Raw genomic sequence first — 12,500 nt, 5'->3', positions numbered from 1 at the left:
CAAATTGTGCTAGCTGACAAAGAAAAAACAGAATATAACAGAGAAATATTGGTTCTGACTGGTTGGTAAAAGGACTCTAAATCCTTTGAGTGGTTCGATTCCACAACAGAACAAAGAATGAAATGAATGAATGAAAGCCATGACCATGCCTCCAGTAGGAAGATCGAGGAACCGGTGCTGGCGCTCCTGGTTCATGGGATCCTAACCGCGATGGGGAGATTAGATATTATTCTTTCGTAAGTCCATCCAATGGAGATAGGTTGAGGAGAAAGAAAGGAGAAAACTAAAGAGAAAGATGGACAGTAGATTGACAGTATCCGAATCAAATAAGAAAAAAACGTAGCTATTTCATCAAATCCCATTGTGTGGGTGTGAAGTGGAAAAATCCCGTTCTAGCTGGCAGCGGGCATAGGACTGAAAATCCTCTTTCGCCGGGCCTTTTGGACTCGAAATCCAAATGGAGAGAGTGGTTCGAATCCACCTCAGAACGAACAATGAAAAAGGCGTCGAGCGGGTGCAAGCTCGAGGAGCTAGGAAGGATGGAAGAAAGCTTGACCGTTTTTTCACTGAACTACTCGAACTTTTTGTTCGAAAAAGCGGAAATAGCTCAGTTCGAGAGAGGGTTGAGCTTCATCGGTTAGTGTGCACCAAAGGATGAGGTTTCTTTCCCGTCCAACAAATTGAAACCGTTCTAGCTTGATATTGCGATATCGTCAAATCATCCAACGGAGCATGGAAACCATTTCGGTGGCGGTAATGGCCTCCAGTAGTTTTCTATGGAACCATACCACTATGGTCATCTATATGATTAGACCGTGCCGCTTCACTAGACTTTCCTGAACCATTCATTTGATCCCCACGGTCGTGACACCACTTTCTAAACAAAAGTTTCCAAAATCCAATGCGGAACCAAGCAGTAAGAGAAATTCATCATGGTAATTATTAGTTGAAAACCAAAGTGGAACGGAGAGAACGGAGAGTCAGTTACAATGACAAAATTGTTGACGAATCATGTTGAAAGAACAACATTCTGTGTCATAAATATCGTATATAGAGATTTTTCATGTATCGATGCTTTTGATTCAATTATGAAAGTACGCTGTACTGGACTTGCACCCCTAGTTACGCAGAAGTGCAAGCACAGAAGCGGATGACCGGACCTTACCAACATACTCAAAAAAGTATTCTATACTGGGGTCTGTGCTCTTGACAAGCAGTGTTTCCAGTCTAGCTGTGTCAAATCGGGTGTGAAGTGTCCTTCTAGGTTCTGGCTGGTAGAGCAGAGGACTGAAAATCCTCTTTAGTTTCACGCATGGGACTCTAAATCCCAATTGCGCTAGCTCTGTGGTTCGATTCCACAACAGAACGAACAATGAATGAATGTGGGCGGTCAACCAGGTAAGCCTGTGCCCAGGAAAGAAAGGACTAGGGAGGGATTGAGAGAAGCTTTCACAGTGGAAAATGCAAAAAAGCATATCGTTCTTAGAAATTGTGGAATTTTACTCAGTTAGAGCTATGGTTTAGCATCAAGAGGGAAGTTTTGTAAAAGCAGCAGGAAGAATTGCTCAGATACCCGTGAGCGTATATAACTTGGGTCGCGTTATAAATGCTCTGGCTAAACCTATTGATGGGAGAGGCGAAATTGTAGCTTCCGAATCTCGCTTAATTGAATCTCCTGCTCCAAGTAGAATTTCCAGGCGTTCCGTATACGAACCTCTTCAAACAGGGCTTATTGCTATCGATTCGATGATCCCTATAGGGCGCGGTCAGCGAGAGTTCATTATTGGGGACAGACAGACAGGCAAAACAGCAGTAGCCACAGATACAATTCTCAAGAAAAAAGGGCAAGGTGTAATATGTGTTTATGTAGCTATCGGTCAAAGAGCATCCTCCGTAGCTCAAGTAGTAACTACTTTCCATGAGGAGGGGGCCATGGAATACACTATTGTAGTAGCTGAAATGGCGGATTCACCTGCTACCTTACAATACCTCGCTCCTTATACGGGAGCAGCCCTGGCTGAGTATTTTATGTACCGCGAATGGCATACTTTAATAATTTATGATGATCTCTCCAAACAAGCACAAGCTTATCGCCAAATGTCCCTTCTATTAAGTCCCGGCCGTGAGGCTTATCCAGGGGATGTTTTTTATTTGCATTCACGCCTTTTAGAAAGAGCCGCGAAATTAAATTCTCTTTTAGGCGAAGGAAGTATGACCGCTTTACCAATAGTTGAGACTCAATCTGGAGACGTTTCCGCCTATATTCCTACTAATGTAATCTCCATTACAGATGGACAAATATTCTTATCTGCGGATCTATTCCATGCCGGAATTCGACCCGCTATTAATGTGGGTATTTCAGTTTCCAGAGTAGGATCCGCGGCTCAAATTAAAGCCATGAAACAAGTAGCTGGCAAATCCAAATTGGAACTAGCTCAATTCGCAGAGTGACAAGCCTATTATTCGCCTCTGCTCTCGATAAAACAAGTCAGAATCAATTGGCAAGGGGTCGACGATTAAGGGAATTGCTTAAACAATCCCAGGCAAATCCTCTCCCAGTGGAAGAGCAGATAGCTACTATTTATACCGGAACAAGAGGATATCTTGATTCGTTAGAAATTGAACAGGTAAAGAAATAGTTCAATCACCCCAGAATCGTCGAAATCCCCTCGAAATGGAGAGCGGCACAAGTCTCACACTCTTTCTCTCACTCTCTATCCTCTGTCTTTCAGATTTTCCCCTCGTAGCTGATACAGTGAAATATTATTATGTAAGGGAGCTGATCCACAGGATTCAATGGTGAATTCTGATTTCCCCACAGACTGAACCAAAGGAGAAGAATAGAATAATTCACTGGTGCAGGCGGAGCAGCAAACCTTCGTAGAAAAGGGAGAAAACCTGAAAAAAAACCAGAAGTCTTGGTTGTATGACAAATGCTCAAATAATTGAGTTGCGTATTCAGATCCAAACGATCAAGAAAGGATCCCAGACTGCTCAAGATTATCTGCACAGGATCAAATTCCAGTCTGATCAACTTGCAGCAGCAGGAGAACCTGTGACAGACAAAGATCTTGTCTTGTACACACTTGGTGGATTAGGCAGAGACAGCCACTGATCAGATTCAGCTGACCTCAGAGGGGACTGAGATGGTGGAGAATAGCCACCAAGGAGAGTGGCAGAAGACATCATATCCAAGGACCAAGAGAGCTGCAAATAAGATGAAATGTAAGTCACCAGTCAAAGCCATGAGGAAGAGCTCAAGGATTCAGGACACTGGGCTGACCATCCAGGAGAAGGCGACACAGAGGGTATCACAAAAGAATCTGGAAGGTAATCCCTCTTGCTCCAAAAATGCTTTTGCTATCCTAAATGCTGTCCCTAATACATATTATTATGAGATTGCTTCCAAAAAGTAATATTAAACTAAAAGGATCCAATGAAGAACCGGGAATAGCTTATATCCAGTCCTTCTCTATGACTTGCCGAATAGACTTATTCACAGCCATACACTGTCTTATTTAAAAGAGTCCCCTATCTCGTGAACGATCGAACTTGGTAAACTTTGAAATAATCGTTTAGATAGCATTAGCCGCTTTTCTTCCTTTTCTCTGCCAGTCTTTCAAGTTCTCACCCTCCCAGAAAAGAAGGGAAAGTCTTCTTACTAGCTAGCTTTTATATCTTGCGAATAGGGAGTTAAGGAGTGTAACTATAACCTATTTGTCACAAAGTTCAATACTCTCTAGAGGAGGTAAATCAATGGATACGGGTACGCCTGGTTGAAGCAGCCCCTACACTTCTATGGGTTGTTCCAGCCTCTGCTAGTGGGTGGTTTTTCATTTCTACAACAGGTGCTTGGTTCAAAAAAAGCTTATGAGTTGAGTTCGTCCTCAGCTACGGATTGGGGGCAGCATTCTCAGATTACTTGACTTGCTGCTAGCTTAGAGGAGAGAAAAAAAATCCCGCTTTCATTTACCTTTAAGTCTGAGAGAAGGCTTTTTCTTTCTATTAAAAGATCACAAATCAGAGGGGTGATCAGTCCTCTTTCAATCCTTCATCTTCTTATGAGTAGCCGCCACAGGGGGTCCTCAGTCTGAATCCTCCACTAGCATTGGACCAACAGTCAGTCTAGCTCTTGCTCTTATCCAATTTCCTTATCCTTTCAGGGCAAGGTCGGAGTAGTAGGAAAATACAATTTCTTTTGTTGCACGCGGACCCGCTTGTGTGACTGAAGAAATTGAAGCTAAATGACAATCTTAACCTACTTGCTTACAGGATCCTTAAGAAACTTTGGACTTTTGCACCTTTCTGTCTAGCTTGAGTTATCTTTGAGTTCTCTCCCCTCGGCAAAGTGGATAGGAAAGAGTCTTGCTTCCATTCCACTAGCCAAGAATAAGGAGAGTGACTTTCTCTTTTGAACCTCTTAAGCTGACTTGAAAAAAAAAAGTGGTACACCCCTCAGAGATATAGGGACCGCCATGCTCGTCCACTTTCTTGATAAACGACTCGATGCATTTTCTCTTCCTTGCCGTTGAGACTGAGACATATCAAAAAGATCTATTACTAAAAGGAGATTGGGATCATCCTGTGGTTACCGGATGATGGGAATAACTAAGCATAAATTTGGAAATGAGCATGAAATGTCTATAAATGAATTTTCTCATTATTCGTTATTTCTGGGTCTTTTCGTTGCATTCACTTACAACAAGAAACAACCACCAGCATTTGGTGCAGCACTTGCATTTTGGTGCATTCTTCTTCCTTTCCTTGGTCTTTCGTTCCATCATATTCCAAATAACTTATCTAATTACAACGTATTAACCGCTAATGCACCTTTTTTTATTCAAATCTCAGGGACATGGTCTAATCATGAGGGTAGTATTTTATCATGGTGTTGGATCCCCAGTTTTTATGGATTCCTTTTTTGTTACCGGGGTCGACCCCAAAGCCATAATGTCTCAAAACGAAGAGGCTATAGAGAAACTTTGATTTTTTCCTTTGTCTCGAACTTCGTGAAGAACTCCATTCTATCTCTCCAACAAAAAAGTTGGGCTGCGCCCCAGTTGTACACTCCCTTCGTTCGGAGAACCCTTGTTGATTCTGAACTTCGTTCGCAAAGTAAGCGTCCTTTTAATGGGCCAGCCCTTTTTAATGCGCTGCTTGACCCTGTTTTGAAAATGAGCTTTGCTCTTCTGGGCGCTGGGCGCTCCCGTGGTTCGCGAGAAGGAAAAAGGACTAATCTTTTGTTACATCTGGCACGAGATGAAAAAGAGAGAGCTTCGTCTATCGATGAACAGCAGATTGACGGAGCTCTTGGCATTGCTTTGTTTTTCTCTCCTTTCCTATCAGCGAGTTCCGATCCTTTTGTTCGAAATTTCTTCGTTCGTACCGAACCGCTTGCAGAATCAAATCCAGTTCCACAAGATCCTATATCAGCTATACATCCTCCTTGCATTTATGCCGGAGATGTCGCCAGTGCTATGGGCTTTGGGTTATGTAGATCAAAAATGATGAATGGGATTGTGGCACTCCACTCGCCGCCAATGCGGAAGGATGCCGCCGAAAAGAATGGAACGCTTCTTCGCTCTGCTGGATGCGTCGGATCCCATATAAGAAGCTCGCTCTTTACCCGATCATTCAAACATTTTGTGGGCGGCGCGCCTACTCTATTGTTGCGTAGCAATAGAAGCCTGCTCATGCAGCTTCGGCGGCGCTTTTTCGCCTTCTCTTCGCTCTGGACAGGAGCGCTAATGGACACGGGGAGGGAGCAGGCGAAGTGTGTCATTCGTAATGGAAAGAAAGACACCACTACTTCGCCTCTTTGTTGGACCGCCGGCGCGAACACGGTGGTCTCTGACCAGGACCAGGAACCAATTCGAATTTGGATCTTGACATGTCGGTTGTTTTTAACCGTAGGCATCACGCCAGGAAGTTGGTGGGCTCATCATGAATTAGGTCGGGGTGGCTGGTGGTTTCGGGATCTCGTAGAAAATGCGTCTTTTATGCCTTGGGTATTAGCCACAGCTCGTATTCATTCAGTAATTCTACCCTTCTTCATTCTTGGACCTCGCTTCTGAATATTTTGACTCTTCCATGCTGTGTCTTAGGAACCTTTTCAATACGGTCCGGATTGCTAGCTCCCGTTCATAGTTCCGCTACAGACGATACACGAGGAAGATTTTTATGGCGGTTCTTCCTTCTAATTACAGGCATATCTATGACTCTTTTTTACCAGATGAAGCAGGAGGCATCGGTCCGTAGAACCTATAAAAAAGAGATGGTTGTGGCGCGAAGTACTCTTGTGCACCTACGTCACTCGGCTCGCGCGCAACCCCGCCCCGTTATGTTATGTTATGGAAGAATTTAGCTTCTTGCTGGGCTGGTTATTCAGAGCCAGCAACTGGCTGCCGGATTTCGTCCCGTCCGTAGCGCTTCGGAAGTCACTCTGGTGTGGCGCTGCTGGATACTTCTGATCAATAGGAATAGGAGGAAAAAAAAGCTTATGATGAGCATCTATTGGAGTCGATCATTTCCAAGATCTAATTCTAGTTTCTTATTATGTAGTGGAAACGCCTCACAATCTTCAGTTTTACGCTTACGCTTAAGGGAAGAAATGTTCTTGGTGGATGCAGGCCCTGGTACCCCCAAAATTTGTATGCAAGATGAGCTTACAGGACTGCCAATCAAGCGAGCCACCAGGTTTGAGAATAAGGTGGGATCCAAGAATGTAGTGGCTGGTGAATCACTGATCAAAAAGCGGATTTTTGAGAGATTCTTCATCGATCTAGTGGCCGGTGAATCACTGATCAAAGAGCGAGCAGCCGCCAGGTTTAATGATTTTGTGGGATCCCTGGATGTAGCGGCTGGCGAACCGCTTCTTCTTCCACAAAGATTCAGACAAAACCGAGCTTGGATAGAACTGAAGAAGATTTGGCGAACGAAGAAAAAGGTCAAAGGATTTATTATAAAAAAAATCAAAGGAGGTTATTCAGTAGCCATCGCGGGTTTCACTACTTTTCTTCCATTCAAAAAAGCTCTTCTAAAAAAAGGATAGCGAATGATCGATTCACCATTGATAGCATTAACCCTAAAAGGAGGGATATTGTGATAATAGCGGCAGATCAAACAAGAACTTGATGAAAAGATAGAAAAAAAATTATGAAAAATCCGAAGCCCACCTTAATCCATTTTGTTGAGGATCTTGCACTTATTCCGGCCCTATATTTACATAGCCAAGAAAGGCTCTGGCAATCATGCGTGACTGGCGGAGCGCCTATCGCCCTGGCACGGCACTCTAAAATGCATGTTGGGTAGGGCCAGCAAGAAGACTTCGACTAGGGAGACGAAGAATGGAATTGAAGAAGGCAGCATAGTCTAAGATAACAGAATGGAACACCAACCAACAAGTAAGTGGTGGATTTGGATGGAGTCTCGCAGAAGAAGAGTACGCGCGCTAGCGCGCCCCAAGACGTCAGTCCTTTTTCTGCTTGCTGGCCAAGGTCAGTTTACTGAATCCCCCTTCCAAACACCAACCCAATCTCCATTCCTTGATGAGAAATGAGCAAGACCATTTGTTTATCAAAAATATAGCCCCTATATAAACCTAGCCCTTACTACCCGAACTTCTTACCTTCAAATAGGACTAACTGCCCGAACCCGCTTGCTTATCTTCATCGATCTAATTAAGTTAAGCAGTGGTTATTTTTTTTAAGTGACTAGAACTTCTATCAACTACTATTCTAGCACCCAGCTGTGCCATGTGTTTATTCTATTCTATTCTATTCTTCAGGTATTCCTTTGAATAACTCATCTTTTCAGGTAAGACAATTTGAAGATCTTCTTAGTCAGCCTATCTGTATTCTTATCCTCTAGTGCGGATCCAATCAGATTTTATAAAGCCAAGGCCTGACATCCATTGTGGGGATCATCTTTTATCGGGAGACATGGCCTGGTGGTTTCTGATCGAGATTCCTAATCAATAGGGCGAAGAGCTCTTTGCATGATCTGGTCCTACCTTTTGTCTACGCTATTTTTTTGTCCCTTCTCAGCTGCTGTCCTTACTCCGGATAGATTGGAACACATTGATTCCGTTCGTTCCTGCCCTTCGCTTCAGGCCATAGTGCTTCTGAATTATTTCTATACCCCTTTGATGATGCAGCCTCTGACTCTCGTGGGTAAACTCCTACTTGATTAGTTAGAACTTCTCTGTCTCAACCCGTGGACCTATCTATCTTCTTCTTTTTAAGAGATAGGGGTTTGCTATTCTCACGGATTGCTCATATTTATTTACCCCATTGAATAGTTTTTTCCTTGTTTCAGCCCTTCCTTCATCTGAACCTTCCAAGTACTAATCTATCTTTATGGGGAAGACCCTTCATCTGACCTCCGGGCTACCCTGTCAATTGTAAAAAGTAGTTGAGTCGTGTCTCGCAGGAGCAAAAAGAGTGAAATGAGGACGTAAGCCCCCTAGGTCTTCCTCTTCCTTCTGAACTAATTGCTTTCGCTTGACTCTTCCAGTCAAAAAGTATACTGAGTGGTTGAAGGAAAGCGAAAAGGAATGGCTTTTTCATGTACCAGATCCGGTGAGCCAGACATCAAGCAAAAATGGACATACAATCAAAGAGTAAGGAGCAGTTATTTGCAATGACAGGTGGATTGGTCAGAGCTGCAAGGAGAGACTTGGTTATGGCGCGATAAAGAGCTTGCTTCAATGCTCGGATTCAGGTAGAAAGTAAGAGCAGTAGCATATTCATAGGAGAGCTTTGTACTTGAAATTAGTAGTCCTGGTAGTTGGAAAAAAGCTCTGAATACAGATTCAAAGCATCAAGATAGGTAGTCCTATCATTAGTTGGCCAGTCATAGCAATTTAAGTAGAAAGCTTGCTTCGGGATCAGATCATTCAACTAAAGCTGTCAGGCCGGGTAGGCTTTGAGGAACATTGGGGGTTCCTTATGTTGTGACTGAGCAGATATGTCTATTGTGCCCAGCAAAAACAGATTTGCAAGGAGTTTGCCAAAGGCTTTCTCATTTGGAAAAAAACAATTTCAAGTATATTTCCCTTCTCCATTCTCTCCTCGGATGATTGCCGCTTGTGTGAATTTCATTGCTGTGGGTCCCGTGTGTGCTCGAATAAGATTGTTTTAGGATTCTATTTAGTTGAATTTCTTGACTCCGCGGTGCTGGTTATCGAGTTTATGGCGCCGCCGACCATCCAAAAAGTCAAAGATGGCGTCGGCATTTACTTATTATGCTCTCTTCTAATAGTGGTCCCTTGGTATTCAGGTTGTAAAATTCTGATAGGAAAGTCGACTGTTATACCTTGTTTTTGTAATGGCCTATCTTCTTTAAAAAGCCGAAAGATAAGGATTTCGCAAAACTTTTGCGTTCCTTTTTCTTTGAAAAGAAAACCTTACCATTTTTGGGCCGCTGTTACCATTTCCATTTCCTGAACCTAAACCTAACTAATACTTAGTTGTTTCCATTTCCTCATCTGGTGATAGATCCTCATCTTCTTCTGGCTCAAATCCCTTTTTCATATCCAGGGCAGGCTTTAGGTACGCTTTAGTTTGAAATCATTAAAGATATGCTCGACCTCGTTTATGTCCATGGTATCATCGTACGTACCTTCTACTATCAACCAGATGAGATAGGGCTTTGAAAGGTCAGAGTCAGTCTCCTCTTTTTCTTTTAGGTCGTTTAGCAGTTCCCCAACCAGCTTTCTCCCCGAGAAAGCCTTCCTGAGATTCAAAGAAAAAGGTTTGAAGGTTGATCTCTAGGATCAGTGATAGTTCGGAACCAGCAAAGGGAGGCTGAAAAGCCGTAGTGCTAACGCACGCCCTGTAGTTTTGAAGCTAAAAAGACAGCAGCGAGCTCCGCGTCGAAAAGCGAAGCGAGCCGCGCTAGCGCGCTACTCTTCCTTTATGAGCGAGACTCTATCCAGATCTATTGATCTAAGAACTCCGCGAGCGAACTGAGCGAGCCATGAGGTGCCTATCGGCAAGGCTTGGAAAAGCCTTAAGTTTGGGCTCCCTTCCTTCACTGAACTGATTCACCCGGGTCCAAACCTGCTGAGCTAGCTAATTTTTCCTTTACGAGCTCTCGGCTCTTCGGAATGATTGGAGAGAGCCCCGCCTCCTCTTGGTTGGTGCCGGGCCCGAGAGTGATGGACTACTTCCTTAAAGAGCCTTTCGTTCGGGCCGGCAGGAGGGGCCCTGATCTATCAATTGAGGGAGCAAAAAAACAGGCTTTGCTCCCCCTTTTTTAAATGAAGAAAGAAAGAAGGGTCAAAGTTTAGACCGCTCACAGTAGTTCTACCCATAGAAAAGATCATGAAAGAGGCGATCAGAATGGTACCCGAATCCATTTACGATCCCGAGTTTCCAGACACATCGCACTTCCGCTCGGGTCGAGGCTGCCACTCGGCCCTCAGACGGATCAAAGAAGAGTGGGGAACCTCTCGCTGGTTTTTGGAATTCGACATCAGGAAGTGTTTTCACACCATCCACCGACATCGATTCATCTCAATCTTGAAGGAAGAGATCGACGATTCCAAGTTCTTATACCCCACTCAGAAAAAGTTTTCCGCCGGACGACTCGTAGGGGGTGAGAAGGGCCCTGACTCCATCCCAAACAGTGTACTACTATCGGCCCTACCAGGCAATATCTACCTACACAAGCTCGATCAGGAGATAGGGAGGATCCGGCAGAAGCACGAAATTCCTCTTGTAGTGAAAATAAGATCGGTTCTATTAAGAATAGGTCGTCGTATTGATGACCAAGAAAAGTATGGAAAAGAAGCAAGCTTCAACGCTCCCCAAGACAACAGAGCCCTCATAGTGGGGAGGGTAAATAGCATCCAACGCAAAGCGACCTTTCATTCCCTTGTTTCGTCATGGCACACCCCCCCCCTCCACAAGCACCCCCAGGCGAAGGGGAGACCAGAAAACGCCTTTCGTTTTCCCCCCTTCAGCGGCCCTAGCCGCCTTCCTTAACAAGCCCTCGAGCCTCCTTTGCGCCGCCTTCCTCATAGAAGCCGTTGGGTTGACCCGAAGGCCGAATTCAATGCTAGAGAAGGCTTTAATAAGAATTTGGCCATGAGAGACCTTCTTAAGTATTGCAAAAGAAGGGGCCTGGTGATAGAGCTGGGCGGGGAGGCGATACTAGTTATCAGGTCAGAGAGAGGCCTGGCCCGTAAGCTGGCCCCCTTTAAAAGCCATTCCTTATTAATAAGGATTTGTTACGCGCAATATGCCGACGACTTACTACTGGGAATCGTGGGTGCCGTATTTCTTCTCATAGAAATACAAAAACGTATCACCCACTTCCTACAATCCGGTCTGAACCTTTGGGTAGGCTCCGCAGGATCAACAACCATAGCTGCACGGAGTACGGTAGAATTCCCCGATATGGTCATTCGGGAAGTCCCCCCGAGGACGACTCCCATACAATTCTTGCGAGAGCTGGAGAAGCGTCTACGGGTAAAGCACCGTATCCATATAACTGCCTGCCACCTACGCTCCGCCATCCATTCCAAGTTTAGGGACCTAGGTTATAGTATCCCTATCAAAGAGCTTACGAAGGGGATGAGCGGAAGAGGTCGTCTACTGGACGCAGTTCAACTAGTGGAGACTCTTGGAAAAGATGGACTAAAAAGTCCCCAAGTTAGCGTATTATGGGGGACCGTCAAGCACATCCGGCAAAGATCGAGGGGGATCTCGTTGTTGCATAGCTCAGGTCAGAGCAAGGTGCCATCAGGCGTTCAACAGGCAGTCTCACGATCGGGCATGAGTGTCCTGAAGAAGAAATTGTATACTCCCTTTGGTCGGAAGGCGGCGGGGGAAGGAAGGGGACACTAGGCGGGATCTTTCAGCAGCGAATTCCCCATACAGATAGAGGCGCCTATCAAAAAGATACTACGAAGGCTTCGGGATCGAGGTCTCATTAGCCGAAGAAGACCCAGGCCAATCCACGTGGCCTCTTTGACCAACGTCAGTGACAGAGACATAGTAAATTGGTCCGCGGGCATCGCGATAAGTCCTCTGTCCTACTACAGGTGCTGCGACAACCTTTACCAAGTCCGAACGATTGTCAACTACCAGATCCGCTGGTCCGCTATATTCACCCTAGCCCACAAGCACAAATCTTCGGCGCGGAATATAATCCTAAAGTACCCCAAAGACTCAAATATAGTCAATCAAGAAGGTGGTAAGACCCTTGCTGAGTTCCCAAACAGCATAGAGCTTGGGAAGCTCGGACTCGGTCAAGATCCGAACAACGACGGAGCACTCAACTACATGTTTAATAAGTAGTTGTCTTTTTCTATTTGGATTTTAGCGAACAGGCGTTTACATGAGATTAGTTGAGTAGGCTTGCCTTATCTGCTATAAGATAGCTAGTTGTGGGGCTTTAGAAAAAAAAGGCTGAAGGCTTCGCTATCGCTCATGGCTTGTATTGTAGTCGTAGTCTTGTAGTCGGCCCTCCATGCCTCTTTAGTCTTTCTAATC

The 12,500-nt window shown here is 44.8% G+C and overlaps 1 protein-coding gene across 1 annotated transcript in view; it reads right to left on the bottom strand.

Annotated features, from left to right (window-relative positions):
* LOC123081398 (uncharacterized) overlaps positions 1–5,555 on the bottom strand; it is a 6,215-nt gene extending 660 nt beyond the window's left edge. Inside the window, exon 1 of the mRNA XM_044504069.1 lies at positions 5,187–5,555. Coding sequence (XP_044360004.1) covers positions 5,187–5,452 — 266 coding nt within the window. The 5' untranslated portion in view covers positions 5,453–5,555. The remainder of the gene's footprint in view (positions 1–5,186) is intronic.
* Between the last annotated feature and the right edge of the window lie 6,945 nt (positions 5,556–12,500).

This window comes from Triticum aestivum, chromosome 1B (genome assembly GCF_018294505.1).
Source record: "Triticum aestivum cultivar Chinese Spring chromosome 1B, IWGSC CS RefSeq v2.1, whole genome shotgun sequence".
NCBI lineage: Eukaryota > Viridiplantae > Streptophyta > Magnoliopsida > Poales > Poaceae > Triticum > Triticum aestivum.
Note: the sequence above shows the minus strand (reverse complement) of the source record. Positions and strands in the feature narration are given on the sequence as shown.